This window comes from Syngnathus typhle, linkage group LG14 (assembly GCF_033458585.1).
Source record: "Syngnathus typhle isolate RoL2023-S1 ecotype Sweden linkage group LG14, RoL_Styp_1.0, whole genome shotgun sequence".
NCBI classification, from domain to species: domain Eukaryota; kingdom Metazoa; phylum Chordata; class Actinopteri; order Syngnathiformes; family Syngnathidae; genus Syngnathus; species Syngnathus typhle.
The window spans coordinates 1339209-1362760 of record NC_083751.1 but is presented as its reverse complement, the minus strand read 5'-3'; the positions used below and the strand labels follow the sequence as shown (position 1 = coordinate 1362760).

The following is a 23552-nucleotide window of genomic DNA, read 5'->3' as shown; positions in this document are numbered from 1 at the left end:
AAAAAGCAAATAATTGGGAACTCATTCTAAATTTAAAAACCGTATAATGATAATATTCATCCCCAAAAAACAAGTACAATGTATAAAAAGTATCATATTAAAATAATCACATAATCAGAGCTGTATCTATATATTTTTATATGCACAAATGTCTGAAAGTACAAAACGTGTACTGGATAATCATGGAAAGATTTGGTCCAAAAATACGGTTGCATTTGCTGCATCTCTTTGTACCAACATAATTTACATATTTTCCATCCACAAAACTCTTGTAGAAAAAAAAAAGAGAACGAACTAGACTTTGAAAATACTTCTGCAAGTGTTCCAAATGCGACACTTTAAAATATGAGCACGCTTCATTTCAAGGCACAACATCTTCACCAGTCACATGACTGTGGCTCAAGTCATCTCAGTTCCCGTGGAAGTTGAAGCATCATCATCACCGCTCATGAAATCTTTTCTCATTTGTCCCCCCTGTCAAACTTGACTTGTGCTTCACTTTTTAACGAGGCCTGCAAGGCAGTCGCCGGTCGGACCTTGGCGGGGTTGGCTCCGGTTTTACCCATGTCGCTTTGGGCTTTGGCGGTCTCTGGCCGGGCTTTGGGCTTTGGAAGTGGGGGGGTTGCAGGCTCCCAGAGGAAGAACTCATGCAGGAGTGTGTTGACAGCCTCTGGACATTCCATCATGACCATATGACTGCCATCTTCCAAGACTTTTAGAAAGCCGATGAGGAGGATCTGACAGATGCAAAAGAAATAGCAATTAGTCTGTAAAAAAAAAAAAATGTGACCACCTCGCCTTTAATTACCTCTGCCATTCTCTGGTCCTCTTCAACGGGGACAAACCTGTCATGGATTCCATGAACCAGCAGGACGGGCACAGTAATCTCAGCGTGGTAGACTTCATCCCCCTCGGGCCAATACTGCCCGCTCATCATGGCGCGCAGCACGAAAGCCGAAACGTTGAAGGCGTTGTTCTCTTTCAGCAAGCGCTTCTCCTTTGCACCCTGATGAGCAAAACCGGCCCTGTGGTGGGTTGACCGACGACAAAGCCCACGCATTTAGAAAGTTCTCATGAGCGTGACGTGATGGCAAACGTTGCTGTTGATGTTCCTTACTTGAGAAAACTCCAGCTGAGCAGCGGAGAGAGGCAGTCGAGCACACATGAAGGCAAGTTGAAGACGGAGAAGAGGCTGGGCTCCAACGCTGTGGGACCACCTCCGTTGATCATGACCATCTTGTGGATCTGCTCCGGATACTCGTGCGCCAGGAAAGTACAGAATGACACACTGGTGCAAAGAAGAAGATAAAAATGAGCATCAATTGGATCATGGAATTTGGACCCTTGCTCTACGTTTTACCAACGACTATTATTTTGGTGCTCATCTGTCCTGCCAATAAGAATGAAGCTGACCGTTGTTTACCCGTAAGAATGTCCGATGAGAATATTCCTCTTGCGTGCGTATCTCTTGAAGATAAGTCGCATGTCTTCCGCCAGGGCGTAGAAAGTGTACGCGGCGGGTATCGGAGGCGCGGAGCTGCAGCCGTGGCCCGCCAGGTCAGGGGCGATCACCTCGTAGCCCAGTCGCCAGAAGAAGTCCAACTGGCTCTTCCAGATATCCAGAGAGCCTCCCACGCCGTGGATGAAGAACAGAGCGACATCCGTATGCGTCCCTTTACACGCCGAGATTTTCCTCTGGCAGTCAATCACCACGGTGCGCTTGAGCTTCCGCCGCCGTCGTTTCTGCGACGTGTCGGGCTGCGAAGCGGCGGGCGCGTCCGCCAGCGCTCCCGTCTCAGACGTCACGACCTTTCCCGCCGCGACCGAGTCCGAGCCGGGAACATCGTCGAGCGGCGAAGCGTCGCCGCAGTGCGTCAGTTCCACCTCGACGGTGCTGTTTGGTTGCGTGTCGCCGTTTTGGCAGGTTTTCAGCTCCGCCGGGGCCGCCTTGTCGCCGAGGTTCTCGATGAACAACTGCCCGTTGCAGAAGACCGAGATCCTCCTCTTGCAGCTGACGTACCCGGCCTGTCCCGCGGGTTGCTCCACCACCGAGCGCTCGGGGATTAGATGCCGGACGCGAAGCACCCGGCCCGGTTTCACTTCGACGAACTCGAAACCGTCGATGGATTCGGACGTCTCGACGGGAACCACGACATTGGTTGACTTTGATGGAAGGCAGCAGAGAAGACCTTCCATAAAGCTTGTCAGCATGGCTGCAATCAAACACACCGGTGAAGATGTTATGGGAATAATGAACTTGGATTTTGCATCCAGAACAATGGTCGTCCACATTCACTAAGCATTTTTTACAGTAGTATCATGCAGTAGTAATATCTGCCCCACCCTCCAGCGTCCTTCATGGCTTCTCCCTTGCTCAGTTGTGATCACATTAAAACACAGCAGCAACCACAAGAGTGTGAGGTGATTACCAGTCATGGCAACAACAGTGCACCATGCAGGCAGGCTCTGTGCTCGTGGCATTATCGTGCCTTCCTGTTACTTTCCTCTCTGGCTCCAGGGGATTAGAGTTTCTTTCTAAGTCCACACAACACAATCTGTCACTGTCTGTGGCTTCTCCTGATGTAAACTGTCACACTTGGCCCTCGGAAATATTGTTGACATAAACACCAGAAGGCCGCTACAAAGAAATGATTTCAAGACTTGTATATAGCCAGAGTAGACAAATGATTTAAAAAAATGGATCCATGTTTATCCTTTTTGGTCGTGGGTGACTGGAGTTTTTCCCAGCCGACTTTGGGCAAAACATAGAGTACACCCTCACCTGGTCTCCATCCATAATTATACATAAATAGTACATAAATACGTGCATATAAAACTACCTCTTAAATTGGTGTGTAAATGATCAAAATTGACCATTTAAATGAAGGCACCATTATAGAATCAAACAATAATCATGGGTGTTGACTGCTGTACATGTTTCTGTTGCTCATTCATTTCTACTTGTTGACAATTTCTCAACCCCCCCAAATTCAGATTTATTTGGATTATAAATATGTAACACTATTTTGCCTCTCAACACAAAAGCAAATCTCCGCTGTCAAATCTAGTGTGCCGCGTTAGCAATAGACAGTTGCGCCCCAATTGTATAGGTACTTTCAAGAAAATGTACTTTAAAAAAAAATGAAAGAGTTCATACCTTTAATACTTCCGAACTCTGGGGTGAAAAAATACGATTACATTGACGTGTTTTTCTCACGAAGCATCGCGGGATAAGAGAGCAAAATAATCTGTCAGTCAATCCAATAATCTAATTTATCTGGAGCGCAGTCCTCTACATTTGTCCGACGTGTTGTTGTCTCCTCTGTTGTCGTTATATTGCTTCTGTGATCCAGTCTAGAAATATTGTTACCAAAATAATTAACGCGCTTAGAAATAAAAGAACACTTTTAATTAGGTGCTTAGAAAAGAGATAATCTTCTGCTTGCATTCATGGATCGATAGAGCTGCCCTCTACCGACCAAAACAGGATATTACTGTACAGTGCAATTGAACATTATTTGTGAAAAGTAGGGGGCGCTCTGGCAACGTTTCATCAATTGTCTAATCATAAATATATTTTTTTACTCCGTATACAATAAAGATTATAATAAAATAGTAATTAAAAAACTACAATTGAGAAAAAAATCCTTAAGGGAAAGAAACAAAAACTAAAAATAGCTAAAACGACATTTTAATGAACTAAAACCAAAATGTATTTATTTCGATATTGCCTACAGAAGAAGAAAGGTCCAACAGGTATTTCACAGTTATAGTTTACTTTACTTTATTCCTGAGTGAATTTGTAGTTTACTTCACTCCTTAGTGAAATATATATACATGTATGTGCATAAATTAATTCATCTTCCGAGCCGCTTATCCTCACGAGGGACCCTTATGACAGTGGCAGTCTTTAGAAATAATAATAAAAGATGTTTTAAATAATAGTCAGTTGTTTAGGACATCCAGGCGCTAGAGGGCGCCACAACAAAATTAGCATTTTCTTTGACGGCCACGAGCGTTTCCGGGGCGCGGTCTGAAGAAGTAGCGATGCCACCGCGCTAGCCTTGGAGCTCTGCTAATTTAGTCAATGTCAAACCGGGGTGTTTTTTCGGAAGGATATAGTTCTCAATGAGACTGAACATAGAATGATAATAGCAATTTGATTGTGAGTTTTATGTTTGTGTGGCCAGTGCCACCCGATAGACGAGCCGTACGGTGTCCTGTTCCCTAAGCTAGCTCGGCTATCGGTAGCATAGTCGTAAACACGTCGCTTGCCTGCCTGCTACTTTAGAACGACGTGCACGACGGTGTCTGCAACAAGCTCAGCGGCCAACCTTGGATTTAGTTCGACCACTGTCATGGAAAAGGTATCTACTACCACATACCAATGCAGAGCTGCTGACATTAGCGCCGGGCTGACGTTAACCAACCGGGAGCTGCTCGAGTAGGCTAGATACCGGTATTCTTGTAGTCACGTCATTCTTTTCATCACTGAGGCCAATCTACCGGCATCATCATTATGCCCATGGGAAATTGAAATGATCTTTTGTAATAGTTTGGTTTTGGCCGGATGATCAGATGCTCGTTGTCTCTCCCCACAGGCAGATTTCCTTAAAGGGCTTCCCGTCTATAATAAAAGCAACTTCAGCAGGTTCCATGCGGACTCCGTTTGTAAAGCATCTGTAAGTACCCTTAATTTGGTACCGTTTCCCTTTTTGCTTCAGAAACCAAAACGTTATTGCTGAATAAACCTTATTGTTTTTCTGTCTTCTATAGAATCGTAGGCCCTCTGTCTATCTTCCAACACGGGAATACCCTTCAGAACAGAGTGAGTACCAGTCCGTTGAGGGGGTTAGCTTTTTCTAGAGCTGAACGTCTAATCCAAAATACTTATGTAGCTAATTTAAATAGCTGGGGTCAAATGTCATCTTTTTTTGTCAGTCTCTGTAACTGTCTGATGATGTAGCGCCATTGTGTTTTTGCCTCAGTCATTGTAACAGAGAAAACCAACATCCTCCTGCGCTACCTCCATCATCAGTGGGACAAAGAGGTGAGCCGGTTCAGACGGCCAAAACGTGGTCCTTGAGTTGATGCCTCGCGCCATCGCCAACGACCCTTTTGATTTGCAGAATGCGGCAAAGAAACGAGAACAGGAGCAAGGGGAGGGGGACAGCCCGGCGCCTCCCAGAAAGATCGCCAGGACAGACAGCCAAGAAATGAATGAAGACTCTTAAAGTGTATGTGTGCGTGTGTGTGCGCGCGTGTGTCTGTGTGTGCGGGGCGTAGGCGATCCAAAACAATCGAAAAAGAAAGGGCGACAGCTCATGGCCGCTCCGCTGCGTGGCGACGACCTGTACCTCTCCTCAGCAGAGGTCTTCGGTGGTCAGCTCATTACTGAAGAAGGAACGCAAGCCCACTCAGATTTGCGAGCGATCTCTGAGAACTGAACAGAAGACCGTATTGGGCCGGGCTGTCTATGCCGTATGTTAGGATACAGTGTATGTTTGTATGCATGCTGAGCTGTGTGTGTGTAACGTGCTGTACATGTGAGGTAAATTGATTCGTCGAAAGTTGGCAAGTGACCTGACAAGTCTAGTCTCAAAAGTGTCTCGATTTGACTTCTTGTGTTTCTTGTTTAAGTACGGCAACGCGGTTCCTGCCTGCCAAAGTGCCCCCCCTCCCCCCTTCTCAGTTTCACTGCCCACTCTGTAACAGTCATGATGTTTCTCCCCACTCTTGGAAATCCACACAACCAAGAATGCACTGTGAAGAACAGCACAAAATAGAAGCGCCACGCTCGTGTGTCCTTGCAGTGCATCGCTCCATAATCGTTCGGCTTGGCGTGTTTTTTTTTTTTTGTAATGGCGACAAATGCCGTTTGCACCTACCATCCGAGTGAGGCTAAGGGGTTGTACAACCGAATGTTGGATTTCCTGGTTTGAGCAAAAGTTACACAGGAAAGAACGACTGCATTTTGTGTAAATAAATGCCAATTCCATAATTTAACTTAATGTGCATTTGTTATATACATTTATTTAGGTACATTGTAAAAACCTCAGTGCAGAATTGACGTGATCTGGCCTTGCCAGATTATTTTTTCTCCCCCCATTATAGCATTTCTGGATTGTTAGCCTTAGAGGCCTTACAACTGGTCGTCAGAGTTTGGATCCTGTTGTCTTCTCGCATCACCTTGGTTTCGGTGAGTTCGAGAGGTTCTGTATTTAGCACGCAGTCCGTATCGCATCTTGTTCCCTCGGTTTCTTTTGATGTCCATTACAATACTGAATAAAGATTTATATATGTATAAAAACAGGTAGTATGTGAGATGGGAATGAAATCATGTAGTTTGACACCTCGCTACCCGTTGTCAGTTTCAGGCATCGTTTCATTTTATGCTTCAGCTAAGACTGTTTGACGACACCTGACGCCTTTTCCCTATTTTGCGTGTTAGATCAGATGGATTTTGTTTTCTAGCTTTGCTGAAATAAAACTGGACTGGCACCATTGTTATTGTGTGCTTTTATCAGTTTAAAAAAAAAAGATCAGTCGTGCTAAAATACACGGGTCATTCTATTCAAAACGACAAACACCACAAAATGCATTTGAAATAGTTTTATTAACTATCAACTTTTTGCGATCTTACAAAAATATGACAAAATAAATGAAAACATAAATACTTTAATTTCCCAGTTATTGACTTTTAAAAGAGTTTTTGTACATTGGAAGAGCTGCATGATGTTCTGCGAGGCATCAATTGATGATGATGATTGCGTTCTATGTATTTGTAGCAATGTTGACGGCCAGATGTTCACGTCTTACAATAACAGGGAAATTGATACCATTTCAATGTTTCTTTTAGTTTTGAGTTGCTCTTCTGAAACATCAATAAACTAGGAAACATGACCGAGTTTTCTGATGTTTGACGTTTCTGCAGCAAAAAAACAAACTGATGAATACATTTGATATATCATGGAAAATCAACTTTTTTTCTTTTTTTTTACCTTTTAATTACATTTTATTGTGCACTTGGAGTCTCCACGATTATTAAAAGTTTATTCTATCCCGCCAGATGTTGTAGAAATACTTTTTTAATCTGTTTGGAGATCTCTTTTTATCTATAACGGCACAGTCTATGGGGCGGCACTACCAAACAAGGTAATGGGCGGGGCCAAACGCTTTCTCAATTATGTTCCGTTGTTGGACGCATTCATCAACATAGAGAAAGATTTGCCGAAAAACTTCGTCTCATTGAGGGTTGACTTCCTTCAATCTATGGAAAGGACGGATTGAGTAAAGCGGTAAGCATGAAATGACACAAAAACTCGATTTGACTTTCATATTATTGCGTGTCTACGATACCCTCGTTTTCATAGCATTAGCATCATTAGCATTTCTGCTCATTTTAGCTTTGTGCACTCTATAGTTTCACTTCCGGGTGTATTTTGAGTAGTTGTGTCAGATGAATTCCATCGAAGGTGCTGTTTTATTCTTGGGGGAACACAATAATATGTTAAATTCATTCGTCTGCTGTTGACATCGTTTAATCAATCAAAAAGTTTGCGGTGCAGGTAAACGCTACTTCCGCTAATAAAGGGTGTGACGTATCTCATTTGCATTTTAACAGACGCTCCTCAGAATGAGTCAAATGTCAAAAAGTTGGATTTATAACCATGATATGTCATCTTTAAGTGGTCTATAAAGTGATATCTACTGTACAGCATGAACTTGTGATTTCAGTATCCTGATTTTTCCCATCTGAAAATCATACACTTCTCCCAGCCTGGTATTTATAATCACCACCTCAACATATTTCAAAACAATCTGATAGTTTGTCAACATATCCCTTATTGCATGTAATGTAATGTGAAAGACACATTTTTACTCCTCACTCATGGACCTACAGTGACATTAAAACAAAGTTCTATGTTGACACAGAAGAGCAACTCTACTGATGCAGTGACTGAGATGCATAAGAAATATGACGGAGTGTGACAAAGTGATTCTTCCAGGTAAGTGTCCTCTGTTATTGCCAAACCCCTTATCAGTATCAGTGATGTGGGAATGCATAGGTAATGCCTCTCAAGCCAAAATGGCGATGCCTTCCCTGCACCATCTTGGCTCAGTCTGCACACTATTGTCGCCTTCCAGTGTTAAAAAAAAACAAATTGGTAACACAAGAAATCTGGCGCCATCTGTTGTTGAAAGTGCAGAACTGAAAATTAAAACCAAGCATCCACAATAACAGTATCGTGGAAAAAAATACCACTTTGGTCAAAACTAAAAAGATTAGCACTGATAAAGCAATCCTGTCACGAGAGCAACTTGCAAAAATAAACATGGACTATTTCTGCTTATGTGCGAAAGGAGGAAATCTGTACAGTCCAGTTTGCATAATGTGTCAGGCAGAGTGCAAACATTTGAATTTGCCACTCAGTAGCCAGCCAAGTGTGTTTAGACGCTGTGAAATGAAGAACCTTGTTGACTGACGTTGTTGCGAATGAATCCTATATTGCCACAGATGAGAAGATGTTTCCAAAGCTTAGACCTCACCTCGGCTTTGAAAATAAAGCGGGGCGTACACATCAAGGATGCCCCGCTAAAGGGGTTGGGTCACGATAAAACTGCAGCGTTACACAAAATTCAGACGCCATTAATATTGCTTTTCTTTTCTTTTTTTTTTTTCCACCTAAAAAGAGGAGGGGCCAAATATTTCACAGTTAAAAACAAGATAGCTGTCTAATAGCGATTTGCAATGACTAAGAAACGCTCTAGTACACTTAGAGATCCTTCTTCCTCGCTTGAAGGCTTTTGGAAGATGCTCACAATTGGCCACAGAAGAAATGAAGAATCACAGCTTTTCGCTTTGAAGGCTTCAAATGATAAGAAATGCAGCTCATGCATTTCTTTATGTATTGCAGACATGATTGTGTGTGTGTGTGTGTCGTGTACGCGTGACAGAAGGTTCAACATGGTTCTGATCAAGTCTAGTTTGTTGTTCAGGAGAACCAAGAACAACAGGAATCCATTTCAACTTCAAGTAGGTGGCCTGCTCTTGCCACACGTGATCCACTCTTAAGTTCTTCCGTTGAGGTGAAACCAAAAGGAGCTACTAGACTTTGGGGCCGGGAGGGTCCAACTCACTGTCCTCTGACCCCTCCCCGCCAGGAGAGGGGATTTCGTCCGGGATACCGTTCAAGTCGGACCTGGAGGCCGGTTTCTCTGCCGCCGAGGATCCTTCCCCGGATCTGGGCGGCGGCGCGCCGTTGATGCAAGTCCCCGCTTCGGGTTTTCCGAAATTAAACAATTTGCCAGGGTTGAAGGCTTTGCTGGGTGACTGAGAACGCTCCTGCGAGCTGCTACCTGATGATGAGGATGATGATGATGATGCAGATGTACCGTTGGTGGCGGCCTCCTTCTTATTCTCGGGCGATTTGAGGAATTTGAAGCTGAGGAACCCTGGCAGTTTTGCTTCGGTGGGCGACTGAGGGGAGCGGGCGCCACCTGAGGAGAACTTACTCTGCAGCGGTATGATCTGTTTGAGCTTCATCACGTTGTTGTTGGCCAAGAGCGAGCTGGGCCTCTTGGGCTTGTCCGTCCCGCCGCCGGCGCCGCTGGCAGGGCGCGATTTGCCGCTGTGGCTTTTGTCGTGGTGGTGATCCCCGGCCGCGTCTCCCTTGCCGTCATCCCTGTCTCTTTCTCTGCGGGCCATGTGCTCCACTTGCCTCTGCCTCTCCTCCTCCTCCCGTTTCTTCCTCTGCAGCTGCTGGTAGTGCTGCTGAGCCTGACGCTCGTGTTTCTGCAGAGGGAGCAAAAACACAACGGTGGAACGGGGACACTGCTTTGATTTCGGAACACTACTGCTGACAGAAAGCATTTGTCCATATGACCCCCCCCCCCTCCTCCTCCTCCTCCTCACTTATTATGCATTCTCATAATTCACCTTAAAGGCCTCCCTGCGCTGATAATCCAGTTTAGCCATCTCCTCTTTGACCCATGTTGGAATGTCAGGAATGGCCACGTGGATGACATACTTCAAGAGGACGGCAAAGTGCTGCGGAGAGACAAGCAGACCGGTCGACAGGAGGACGAGCGCACACGAATGAATATGGGACAAAACCCTTCATGGATGCAACACTGGGGCTCTTTAGTTTCCCTTGAAATAAGCCTAATTTGGTTATCAGGCCAAGATAGCGCTGCAGGCTGTTTACCTTATCTTATTAAAGACAGCTATGGAGCTGTGGGCCCCCAGCACCACAACACAAATACGTTACGGGTACTTGAGGACCAGACTTGCCACCGTCCTCGACTTTCTGATGACGTGTCATCTCTAAGGTCTGCTTAAGGGAAGACCACTTGGGGCCAAAGAAGTGAAGCATCATATCTACAGTTGGCTGTAGAAAACAATGGCCACACAATCAGTTTTGGCCATGTTGAGGTGCGGTACCTCGAGGAGGACAATGGAGATGATGGCCATCTCAGGGCTGAGCCAGGGGAAGAGGCGCTGCAGCTGACCACATTGACCAATCAGGTAACAGTTGACAATGATGGCGATCAGACCCATGGCTTCCATCGCAGACTGAAACAGGAGAAGGAGCGGGTGTGTGTGTGTGGACAGAATTATTTTGTTTAGGGTTAGGGTTTCGGGAGTTTTCCTTCTGACCTGCCACTGGCCAATGCTCTCCACTCGGAGACCAAAGGGCCTCTGCAGACCCGTGCACAGCTTGAAGGCGTCGCTGCGGATCTCGATGATGTTGTTGAGAAGCGCGCACAGGGCAGCCAGCGGGAAAGCCGAGGAGAACAGCACCACATAGCCAAACTGGACAAACATCTCCTGGTAGTCCTGGAAAGTGTCCTGGCAAATGATTGGCCACATCAGGACTTTGGAGAACCACATTGTTGATAAAAGTTGCTTTGTAATATTCGAAAGGTTTATAACTTGGTGCCAGTGTCATTTAAAGAACAAATTTGCAACCGCTGGTCCCTCGTACCTCGTAAGTCTGCATGCAGCTCTCTATCTCCGCCCGAGTAAGCGTGGCGCTCTCCTTCACTTCCGGAGGGTCGATCCACGATTCCCTCTTTGCCGTCACTTCGCCCCGCTCTGTGCTGCGGCCTCTTCTCCGATTTCGCAACGGTGCGCTGTTCTCGCTCCTGGAGGCAGGCGGAACAGCGGCAGCGGCGTGGTTGATTCCCTCAGACTGCGCCACGCCCCCACCTGCCTCCTTCACGTCATGGACGCCATTATCAAACTCGTCGTCGCACACTGAAAACACAGAGGTCGGCTCCATTCCTTTATCCACCATGGTTGGGCTCCCTTCCTCCATAAAACTATTGTCCCCGCTGTGTAGCGGCCTCCTGTCCAGCTAACAACAGGAATAGAAAGAAGAAAAAGAATCATCTTCAATTTCACTTCAGACAATAGTTCAACCATCGACACCAGTGACGTCATTATATTGTCCTCCACTAGATGCTATCAATGATATGTGTGTCCCAATTTGACCAACCTTCTCTATAAAGCTGACTTTCCTCAGTTTCAAACCGCAATCGATCAGATTCTCATCCTCGGTTTCTCCTTCGCTGAACCTCCCGCTGTCAGCCTCGTCCCTCTCGCCGCTCTCCTCCTCGTCGGGCACCCCGCACCCCCCGTTCAAACACTTCTTTTCCCTGTATTGAACAAAAAGACAGAGTGAGGTTAATTGGTCAATAGAAACTGGTTGAAATTGCATCAAATCTTCATTTTGTGAGACATAGAGGGCCTGACCTTTTGTCCGTGTGCCCCGACCCGGGCCTGGTGCCCCTCAGACCAGATCCCGGCATGGCCGCGTCGGTGGGCGCGGCCTGTGCTTTTCCAGCAGCCAGCCTGGCGTATTTCAGCAGCACGGAGAGCGACAGGTCCCACAGGGCTCGCAAAGTCAGCTCGCCCAACTTGTGGCGCTCGTACACGTAAGGCTGCAGCACCTCCTTCACGTTTTGAAGGAACTGGCGTATGATGAGCAGAGTGGCCAGCATCTGACAAAGATTCAAAAATGGGATTCAAAGATGGTCGGCATGATTTGGTTCTCAGACAAGCGAAAGCGCTGAGCTGGGAAGTTTAGGCACTAAGTCAATAATATCATCCTCAGAAAGTAATATCCACTTCTTCATATGAAGAACGAGAATTTGCCCATTCTTACCTCTTTGAGCCGCTCCATGTCTTTGAGGTAGAATCCAATGTAAAAAAGGCTGAGATATGAATTTACGAACTGAAACTGCGGGAGAAGATGAGATGTCATCAAAGTGAGAAAGCAAAAAAAAGAAAAGCTGGAGATGACTTTTGCATTAATCACTCACAAGAACCATTTTGATGATGAGATTTTTCTCATAGGCACTCTGGAGTCGATAGTTTTCTGTGGAAACAGAAAAAGGACCGTTGTAGCGCAATTCAAATGATTCATATCTGAATTATTGTCTTCCGTTTCTTCACGAAAAGATCAATTGAGGACTTTTGGCATTTACCCATGTCATTGAGCCAGCAAGCAATTTTCCTGTAGACCTCATCACACGCAGTCACAGTGATAGCGAGCATTATCTTCGGGATGAAGCGAGCCAGCCGAGGCATTTCCTTGATCCCCATCACAAACTCCTGGAATGACAGAACACTCGTTTTTAATCCCTCAGAAATGTGACTGAAATTTCATTCATTTTAAATCAATGTCATTTATCTTTGAATCGAAATCAATTCATTATAAAGGGAGGTGACCTACCTGTAGCTCAAAACAGATGAGCATAACCAGGAAGACAAAACAGAGACACAGAAGACAGATGGGCAAGCTGACCAGCCACCGGAACACACGTCTCCGCCAAGGCGGGTAGTAGAACTCCTCACGTCCTGTGACAGGACTACAGCGCTTGACTCCCTGGCCAGGCATCAAGAAAGAAAGGCATGAAAGAGAGGCCAAGACAAGAGAGAAGATAAAAGTTGGAGTCTCTCTGACCCGGAACTGAGGACGCGGTTCCTCCAGGCATTCGGCAGGCGTGTCCAGAGTTCCCCATTTGTACGCCAGCTCGGCACCTCTCCTCTTCCACCGTTCCAGGAACAAAGTGGCCCACACCACGTTGAAAAGCGCAAAGACCACGCAGCAGATGTCACGGCTCGTCTGAGGCAGCAAAATAATTCAATGATAAGAAGAATTGATCAGGTGGAGAGTCTCGCAAATTTTTAATACATTTCTAAATTCAATCAGGCCATAACTTTAATTGCAAGGAAAAAAAGTGCTTTGCTGCCATTTTGCGGTACTTCTACAAAATGATTGACTAATCTACGGATATTGCCCAATCACGTATTGATAACACGTCTCACCTGATCCGACTCGGTGAGCATCCACAGTACAAATCCGATCACAGCAGGGTACAACATAGAAGTGGTGTAAAAACCCAGCCAGGCAAAGTACATGGCTATCTTCACACCAAAGTAGTCACAGATATCATCTGGAAGACAAACAAACAAAGCTCAGTCCTCCTCACTGGACAAAACAATTTGTGTTCCATTCAACTGACCTAAAGGCTGTTTCTCACAAACGGCCTGGACCCAAGACGTCATTAAGTGACTCAGGACGTGCTGTTCGTGAAGGGGAAACATCTGCTGGATCACACCTCGTGCACTCAGCTCCGGAACTACAACCAATCATTGGGCACCATTCATAAATCAAGCCAATATAGTTCGAGAAATGGAAAATGATGCGGCTTACTGATTGGTTGACCTTCCAGGAAATTGATATTGTGAAGCACCTCTCCATGTTTGGCACGTAGATTATCCAGCCAGTATTTAATTATGCTCTGCCTCTCCTGGTGACGGAATATTTTTATTTATTTTTCAAGCATGTGCACGCAAGCGTGTTTTTGCGAACGGACCTGCGAGGTGAAGAAGCACAGCTCGCTCTCGATGTTCTCATAGATGTAGTCCTCCTCACAGGAGAAGCTCCGTGTTCCTGCTCCAAACTCGGGCTTCACCGCTTTCCTCAGGCCCATTTCTTCGGCGCCTCGCAACAAGCTGCAAAAAGAGTTAACCCAATTAACCTGTCATACTTTTTTTTATTTATTTTTATTGTGGGAGGGAATCCCATTATCTGGTGCAAATCCACCCAGGCACAGGGAGAAGATTGAAAATTGATTTACACTTCAAACCTTCAACGTGTGCCTAACCACTATGTTCCTGTGCTGCTAGCAAAAACACATTCCCTTTTTTTTTTGGGTTCAAAATCCCAAATTACTGCCAAGTACCACAAAACAATTGCATTTTGTGTAATAATGGAGCTCTGACAGGTACGTGTAAATAAATAAAAAATATAAATAAAATTAAAAAGCACAAGTCGCTTTCGCCTGACATCTCAATAAAATATTAGGAAGGTCGTGAAGAAAATAGAATATTTGTAATACGTATATTCCCAATAGTGATGACCTGGTATTGATGGCTCACAGCCGAGAAGACCTAGCTAGCAAGCTAGCGGCTTGGAAGACATGCCTGGAAGTGAAAGGAATGAAGGTGAATGCGGCAAAATCAAAGGTCATGGTCGGTGGTGCTGGCCTGGGAGTGATATCGCAGTCAGGAGCATGGCCATGTGGAGTTTGCGGGAAGGGAGTGCAAGCTAACTCTATCCGGTGCAAGGGTTGCCAGAGATGGGTACATCGAAGATGCAGTGGAGTAAAAGGCAGCCTACTAGCTGCAAGTGAGACCTTCCATTGCAAGCGGTGTAGGGGAGAAGTCGCCCAAGCAAACCCAGCTGAGCGAGAGGGGCTCGTGGTAGATGGGGAGATGTACGAGGTGGTGGGCAGCTTCTGCTATCTTGGAGACATGATTAACGCTGATGGGGGGGTGGACCTAGCAGTGACCACAAGGGTGAGAAGCGGGTGGAAGAAATTCAGGGAACTCATGCCCTTTTTAACATCTAAGGCCCCATCCCTGAAGATGAGAGGCCAAGTGTACTCAGCCTGTGTTAGAGGTAGTATGACGTACGGAAGTGAGGCATGGGCCCTGAAAACAGAACACGAAGACAAACTAAACAGAGCAGAAATGAGAATGATCAGATGGATGTGTGGTGTTTCAATGAGGGAAGAAAAGAGCAGTGCAGAGCTGAGACAGAAGATGGGAGTGGAGGCCATAGTGGATGTGGTGAGGAGAGGCAGACTGCGATGGTACGGACATGTAGTGAGGAAGGACGAGAACGACTGGGTGAAGAAAGTTATGTCGTATAACGTAGAGGGAACAAGACACAGTGGCCGACCTAAAAAGACCTGGCAGGTGACCGTGGCAGCCGACATGGAGGCACTCGGCATCAACCACGAGATGGCCATGGACCGTTCCCGGTGGAAGAAGGCCATATCGAGAACCCAGTCCAACCCAGCGGCGCCTGGAAAGCGGACTTTAAACCGATGATGATGATGATGATGATGAGTAATGATAATTCCGTTTTTCATTTGTTGGTGCAATAAACGTGTGCAGTGCAGTTGTGCTTGTGTATTTGTCTTCGAGTCATTCCAGCTCGCCGGCTGTGTTCCGTCTTCATCTTGCTGTCTCCTCCTCTAATTTCCCTTCGACCAAAGCACCCAACCCCCATCCTTTTTATATCTCCTTCCTCTCCTTTTATCCAGCTGTCATCCTTCCTTTTCCTTCTCTCCGTCTGCCCTTCCCAAAGGCTGCAATCAGCCAGCCACACGTCCTCTGGATGGATGGATGGCGTCATCTCACCTCTACGTGAACATGCAATCTAGGTGGGCCTGCAACCTCCATCCGGGCGGGCTCTTGGGCAAACAATGCGCTCAAATCCATGATGGATTACAGTTTTAAAAAAAGAGCTGTAAGCGTGTGTGTCGCAGCTTAGTAGTGTGGTGGGCAGCGCGGTTTTAGGAAAACAACTGGAGGCCTTTTTTAAAAATATATTTTTGTTGAAATGAGACTGAACATGGGGGGGGGGGGGGGGGGGGGAAGACATTCAATCCCAAAAGTTGTCAAATACCAATGGTACACTGACCAAACTAAATTTACTCAAATGTCTTCTTCTATTTTCTTTTGACCTTTTTCAAATACCTTTGGTGCATTACCGCCATCTTCTGGGCACAGATGATAATACACAACTATTTATTTAACTCCAAAAATAAGACAACAATATTATGGAATTTATAGTCCAAAAAATATGATACTCATGCTTTTGGTCTTTGTTTTTGTTTTTTACATTGGCACTCTCACGTCTTTCATTTTGAAAATACCGCAATGTTGAAAAGTCACTTCAGGACAAGGTTAGGATTAGCAAGTAGGACAATGTCATCAGCATAGCAAAGATGATCTTGGTCTTTGCCTTCAACCCTTCAGGCTTATCCTCAAGTTCGCCACTGTACAAGTTAAACAAGTCTGGTGACAAGATAAATGCCTCAGCTGATCCAAGATGGACTGCTGCTTTTTTCCCATTCTGAGCAGCAGAATTTTGCAATAATAAAAAAAAATGAAGCCAGCAATTCATCTGAAGAAGGCAAGGAATTGAGTGATAGGAATGAAAGAAAATGTCTCACCACTACGTTACCCTTGTGCGCACTGGAAATGAAATTTTGGATTCCCACAAGACTTAGCACATCTTGCCTCATAGTCAAAGGATGTGACTTTGAATCTCAGCAAAGCTTTCTCCCGATGTATGTTATTCCAAGAACATAAAAAAAAACACCCCTACACATTCCACTTTAAATTCTCCACGAGTTGAAGAGTTTGTTTATAGGTACCCTGTGCTTGACTGGCGACCAGTCGAGCGTCAGATTGACATCCAGATTCATAAAACAGCTCACCCGTCAGCACGAGAAAATCATTCTGAAGATGCAGGGAGAGAAAGGGAGGGGGAATCCTTCTTCTTGATCATTTCATCTAAAGCCCGCCGGTGTACTTTGAGAAAGTGGTCTCTCTAGCCTCCTCCTGCAATATAGGACCTCCCATGTCATCTTCCTTTTTCCATTATCCTCATTTTTAACCGCAGCCCGTCCACTAGAATAGCCCTTCCACCACTTCCTATTCCATTTTCACCACATTGCGTGCCCGCCGCTCTGACCCGCATTTTCAATATGCACCAAACCGACGGTAAAAAAGCTTCTGCGCTCCTTTTGATGGCCACTTTTAAAACAAGAGAAAGTTCCGCTCGGGTGCCGATGGAGTGGAACTACTTTGAAAATGAGCGAGAGCTGTGGGAGTGCTGAGACATCGTCAGTGATGATTTGCTGTGCTTACAAAAGCTGCAGCGAAATAGAACAGCGTGATCAATCATGTTTAGAAGTTACCCCCCCAAAAAACTGTTACAGAGATGCTAACCAGACCAACTCTGTTCAATCACTCATATGCTACTGTCAATTTTGGAAACCAATATGGCACCTTGTCTTACTTCTCATAGGTGGCGGTGACGAAGAACGCGTAGACCCGCGTACGCTTATGATGACGGATTTGGATGATGAGCTCTGGAATTCCCAGCCGGATGTGGTTGAGTAGCCATAGCAACGTGTGATCATCTGTCGTATCTGGGATGGGCATGGAAATAAGAATCATTTTTAACATGATGGTTGAACACAAATGAATGATTGCACAGGAGACGTTGTTTGATGGTTTGACCTGCAAATGTCATGAGGACGTCACAGTTTTCTGTGGGCACCGTCTTCATCCAAGACTTATGAGACATGACGTGTCTGCCAGCCTGCAGCAGCCTCTTTCCAAACAACTTATCTGAGAAAAGCACAAACATAGAGTAGGTCAGCTTTTTACAATGACACCGTGGATAAGTCTGAAATCGGAGGCGTCAAACTCATTTTTGGAGTCATGGTTTGAGTTTGAGTTTATACAGTATAGGCTACAAAACAAACTGATGAATAAATAGTTTTGAAATCAGAGACTAGTAAAATACTTATATTTATAATGACACAAAGTCAATGCAAAATGTGTCTTCACAGGCGACGGGCCACATCTGGCCCCCGGGCCTTGAGTTTGAAACCTATGTCTTAAACATTCGCCGGCCCTTTTTTGACTAGACACATGCCAGCATCAGAACCACTCGTGTGATTGTCACAATCCATCAGGGGCAAAGGACATTAATATCACTCGAAGTATCTGCGAGGTTATTTCGTGTCGAGCCGGCCGCAAAAGTAGGTGTTGCTTGCCCTCAAAGAGAATGAATGGTCAAGGTTAGAAAGCACCCACGAGCAGGTCATGCAGTCAATTACATCGAAAGCATCAATGCATCGTTACTCGAGGCGGCACAGAATGCTAACATGCAGTAAAAGCTGGTGTTTTTCATCGTCGTCGTTGTTGTTGCTACTTTCTTGCTTGCAACAAGCCCAGACTTATTGCTTTGGAAATGAGCTCTGCTAGCTGCTGTGGCAAAACAACAACATTATGTTATCAAGAGGGAGATGACACTCAGAAAATGAATTAGCACATTCAAATAAGTGTGAAAAACAAAGCTTAAGCTATTTGGACAGCTTGTCTTCTCATGGAAATATTTTTTATGAACTCATTCAGTGCCATTGACGGTTTTAGACGTCGAAGATATGAACCGAGTCGGCAGTGAATGAGTTAATATACACACGTCCATTAAAAGACTGCACAAAACACAATCTCACGGGAATGATAAAGAAAAGGACATTTGAAATTGGATAAGGAGGCAATAAAAGGATAGCTATTAAAATAGCGACTTTAGCACTTACAAAAGACAAACTTATCTGCTTCCACGCTGCTCTTCCAGCGTGAAGGTCGTTTTCAAACACTGTGCCATCAGACCTAATGGCTTGTTGGTATTTAACTTTGCGATCCTGAGAAGTACTCACACATAGTGAAACGCGAGTGCATTGGCTGAAATGGCGCAGACAGCGCGGCGGTGTCACCACAGCCATTCTAATGACTTTTGTATTCATTGCTGTGGGCAACGCACAGTCCGCTCGAAGCAATCGCACCACTTGATATGCTTTCACGGACGTCCAAACCAAACTGATTATTTGCCTCCATTTGACGAGCTTGACTGAGGTCTTTCTAATGCTTCTATTTATTTTTTAGATGAATTTACTGCTGTCAATTTAAGTATTGGCCCTTATGCGAAATATTTTGCTGAGGTCAAAATGTCATCTCTGGTTTTGGCGGCTGCAAACTCCAAAAGATAAGACAACTTTACGGATGACAAGTTGCTACCCATTTGACAACACGCACACTCCAGTGCACACACATATTGGGCTAAGACGTCCGGATGCAAACATTAACACAAACAGAATACGAACACACCGCGGCTATCCAAAGAGTGAGTCATCAAATGTCCCGGATAAATATTCCAGCCTTAAAGATGAAGAGAAATATAACTTTGATGTTTTGGAAAATAGAAATGAGAGCAGTCAATCCAGACGACAGGTGACATTTTGGAGGCATTTGGATTAGGCAAGAAATACTCTATATATGTATCTGTGCTTTATATGCTTGAGCAGACGTGGGAAAAAAAGAAAAAGGAGCTTTATGTATTTACCCAGGAAAAAAAAAAAAAGAACTGCGGTGAATCCATTTCATGCCCATCTGACATATGAACACTACTCCTTCAGGCTGAAAAGAATATTTTCACGAGGGGATTACACATTATGGAAAAAGCAAGTGATGATGATGATGATGAAGACGGTAGAATGAAAAGGCGCCTTTGTGCAGCAAACAGGGGCTCGTACTCGCATGGTGGCCAAGTGCCAGTTTTGCGGAGGAAAGACATTTTTAATCAACTCGCAAAAACAAAGAATCTTGATTACATTTCAGAATGATGTCCTTTGAACCATCGCAATAAGTCCCACCTAATTTAGGCCTTATTTTTTTTCATTTTTTGTGAGTTAGGAGCCAGATTAGCTTTGTGTTGTGCCCGCACCATGAGAGATGAGATTATAATTATAATCACAATATAATAATGGCCTCTGCTAAAGTGAGAGAAATGATGGGGGGAAGAGTCGCAACAAAATCAAATCAATTGCGCAATTTGACGGCTGTGACCTAACCAATCTGTGAGATGATGTTGTCGATGGGGAAAAAGACGTGAGCTCAATAAGAAGAGGAGACGCTAATTATTGTGCATTAGTACATCATTCCTCCCATTTCTAAGCAGCCTCAATGGGGAGACGGAGGAAGACACCATTGATGACTGAGGCAGCTTTGATTCCTTCAGAAAAGAAGCTTAAAGTCGATCGATGCTGTTTTTTACGACCGACTCGTTTAGCGCAGTGGACTTTAGGAAAAGGAAAAAAAAAAAGACTTGAAGGAAATCACATATACAATATACTGACTGGGAGTCAAAGCATTTCTCACCCTCAACTGGCTTTGCTTAGCAACCACAAAAGAAGATAAACACAGGATGACCCAATGCTTTTTTCTTTTTTTTTTTTCTATCCACAATATCAATGTGATTATTGTATGACCGAATGAAATCCAAAATCACACAAGCAATCAATGGCACGTGCACAAAGCAGCACGCCATCTGTGTTTGAAGCATATTCAACCCGCCGGCTGTGTGACATCATTTTCAGCTTCACTTTCATCAACTTAATTGCACGAAAACAGAAACGTGGAAACCGCGTCGGGATAGTCGAGGTAATTCACTCGTTGGATGGCGAAGAGCAAAGATCCAATATCTCTGCCGATTAAACCGTGAAAAATGGAAAATCTAGGGCGCTTGAAGACGGCTTTGTAGATTCCTCAACAGTACTTTGTGACCATGTGGATTTTTAGAAAGTATTATTAGGAAAAAAATGTGACGCAGTGACAAAGTACAATCGAATAAATACCAAAGAATCACCAACACGTAGCGATGACAACTTTTGATCCCCGCAGAAGTCGAAACTGCCGAGTTACTCTCAGCATGAGCTACAAGGTCATCACAGGAATTATCTTGGAAGAATTAATAGCGATCTAAATTCCAATCTGAAATGTGACCTAATTGGACCTCTTTGTTAATTGTACGTATCACACTGACTCGCAACTAGCTAATTGGACAGCCACAAATGACGTGACCTGATTTCCACTCCACAGAATCTCTCTATCAACAGTAGCCCCCGAGGAAACTGCGAATAATTGTTGTTTTTTTCCCACTTTAATTAATCTTTGAGGGGAAATAGTCAAATGGCGATGTTGAAAAAAGGAAGACAGGATCAAAGTCATTCAAGTCAACTGTGATGAAATTAGACAAATGAAGCCGAGGCAAGAAAAATGCTTGCAGGCAGAACCGCAAACAAATCTCAGTTGGAGAAATTTGGTGCAATGCTGGATGACTGGATGTTGAGATATGTCATGGCTGACTTGAGATATATCCTGATTGTATTCCACACCCAAAATAGAAATAGTTCAGATCACTTTCACAACTTGAATGATCCTATTTTTTTATGTGTGTCTCTAAAATTGCGAAATTTTGAATTGAAACTTTTATGGTTGCTATGTCAAACTAAAGAGTGAGGAGATGGACATTTAAGGGATGTTATTTGTGTGCAAATCAAGAAGGAAATCTAACGAAATGCACTTTAATTCGCCCTCCGATGATAGATAGAGAGATCAATTTAACACCTTTTAGATTCCAGGCTGCATACAGCTGGCACTGGAAACAAAGTCGGCTCAGCCGGTATACCCGGAAACGTGCCACCACCCTGACCTGATGACATCAGTCTACTCTTCCAGTCAGTAGCAGTCTTCTCAGGTTACTTCCAGCAGCCTGACAGCCATCCCACTGCATCACTCTGCAGCAGCACTGGCAGCCTGCAACCCGCACACGGCAAAACAAACCTGGCTCCGTGCGATGTTGCTCTATTTGGAAGATCTTGTGCTATTGTTACAAAGACTGCTATGCTTTCAAAATGTCACGTACCTGACAAATACAATGCAAAATTGGAAAAATCTATTTTTCTTTTTTAGGAATCCATGCATTGTAAACATACTTGCAAACCAGTACCATAACAGCTTATACAGAGGCAATAACAGTAAAGTAACAATAGCCAATCCAATACATAGTTGGTTTCCAAAGGAGGGAGAAGAGCCCACCTCGATCCGAATCCCTTAATAAATAAAACCCAAAGGTACTGTTTTCAAGCCCATCAATGCAGTGGAAAGTCGACTTAAGTCTCCCGCAATAAATAACATACACCAGAAGGTCAAAAGCACTAATGGTCCTTTTTCCATACGAGGCAGCAGGGACAAAAGCAGGTGAAAGTCTTTTTATTTTCTTTTTTCCCCCCCATAAATCTAGTGCGATCCGGTGCTAATTTTAGTCAGCACGGTGCAGACAAAAGAAGGGTGCCTCGAGGTGTCTGACGCTCGTCTCGTTTGCAGCCATCCCACAATCCACCTGCCCGCATGCCCTCCCATCCTCGGGCCGGGCCGGGCCGGGCCACACTCACCCAATACGCCGGAGCCGGAGCTTTGGGATGGGTTAGCGGTTGTCTCTGGCCTCTCCGCATCCGCCTGCTGCGTTCGATGTCTGTGGCGGCCGTTCTCGGCTCCATCGCCGGCCGCTGTGGCCCCAGCGGCAGCCGCCACCGAGGCTGCAGCGCCTTGCGTCCCCGCGTCGGGCATGCTCTCTATCCGCGAGGAGCGACGCGTGTTGAGGGGCTTCTCCTTGCGCTCGAGCACGATTGTCGCATCTCAGGGGGAGGACAGAGCATGGGAACGGCGGCGCGGCGGCGGCAGCGGTGGACTTAGGGATCCAAGAGTGGGAAAGTGAGGTGAAGGTTGTTTGTGATGGTGCTGCGGTGGGGCAGTGGAACAGGATCCGTGCGTGCGTGCTTCGATGGAGCGCTACCCCGCGATGACTACAGGGGCGGGACAAAAGAAAGGGGGAAGGGGGGGCACGGGGGGCTGGGCCACACACACACCTTGAGTTAACCGTATGGCTTGGAGAAAATGATGATATTCCACTGAGAAGGCAAAGGTCATGGACCAAATATGCACCAATTTATCACATCCACAAGTGCAGTTATCAAGAGGTGTGCTAAAGAAGGGAGGAAGTTACGATAAAAACAAACTGCATCTTTAAGTATTCACAAGTAAAATGACAGACGCTATTACATACAATCACACGTCTGCTCAAATTGCGAGCCTCGGGCACTAATTGCAATACCCCAACCCCCATGCAATACTTTAAACTAATGCAATCCTTTATGCACTTTGTTTTTGTACTGGTATAAATTATGTAACGTATTTAATGTGGATACAGTTCATCGTTAATCATTTCTCTTGTCAAGTCGCTTCCGAATTTCCTTTTTTTGACTGGTCACAGGGACTGCATCTATAAATGAAATAATAATATGAGAAGTAGAAGAGGGAGTGTGTTGTTAAGTTTGTTTAAAAGGAAATGTCCTGTTCCTTGCAGTTTAACAATGTAAGACACAACCTTGTGTAAACTTGCATACATGCTTTAAAACAAACAGTATTGCTGGTTACGTGGCCGTCAGCTGATGCTTGGTGTGGTGTGTTCCAATGTTTGTGTAACATTATGATATAATAGTGGTTAGAGACATGGATATTTGTCCAGTGGCGAGCAACATATATATATGTA

The 23552-nt window shown here is 45.0% G+C and overlaps 3 protein-coding genes across 4 annotated transcripts; 1 reads left to right on the top strand and 2 right to left on the bottom strand.

Moving 5' to 3' along the window:
- Positions 1-86: 86 nt before the first annotated feature.
- On the bottom strand, positions 87-2211 carry abhd8b (abhydrolase domain containing 8b). Its single transcript, XM_061296386.1, is given in 4 exon segments — positions 87-802; positions 805-1025; positions 1118-1288; positions 1424-2211. Coding segments are annotated over 4 exon segments (1521 nt in total). The 3' UTR covers positions 87-461.
- A 1791-nt stretch (positions 2212-4002) lies between these two features.
- Positions 4003-6506, top strand: dda1 (DET1 and DDB1 associated 1). The gene is made up of 5 exons (XM_061297760.1): positions 4003-4367; positions 4602-4682; positions 4777-4828; positions 4989-5050; positions 5130-6506. The coding sequence occupies exons 1-5, from the start codon at positions 4359-4361 to the stop codon at positions 5232-5234; spliced, it is 309 nt and encodes a 102-aa protein (XP_061153744.1). The 5' UTR covers positions 4003-4358; the 3' UTR covers positions 5235-6506.
- A 1019-nt stretch (positions 6507-7525) lies between these two features.
- Positions 7526-22784, bottom strand: ano8b (anoctamin 8b). Of its 2 annotated transcripts, none has more exons than XM_061297758.1 (19): positions 22396-22784; positions 17615-17725; positions 17391-17523; positions 13888-14026; positions 13725-13821; positions 13534-13650; positions 13337-13464; positions 12972-13133; positions 12741-12893; positions 12493-12619; positions 12328-12383; positions 12171-12245; positions 11759-12006; positions 11502-11661; positions 10989-11360; positions 10661-10852; positions 10445-10576; positions 9941-10051; positions 7526-9796 (listed from the first exon to the last, which is right to left on the bottom strand). In XM_061297758.1, exons 1-19 carry the CDS (start codon positions 22568-22570, stop codon positions 9110-9112), a joined length of 3375 nt encoding a protein of 1124 aa, XP_061153742.1. In that variant the 5' UTR covers positions 22571-22784; the 3' UTR covers positions 7526-9109. The 2 variants fall into 2 exon arrangements, with proteins under 2 accessions (XP_061153742.1, XP_061153743.1); XM_061297759.1 differs by having other exon boundaries at positions 10661-10840.
- Between the last annotated feature and the right edge of the window lie 768 nt (positions 22785-23552).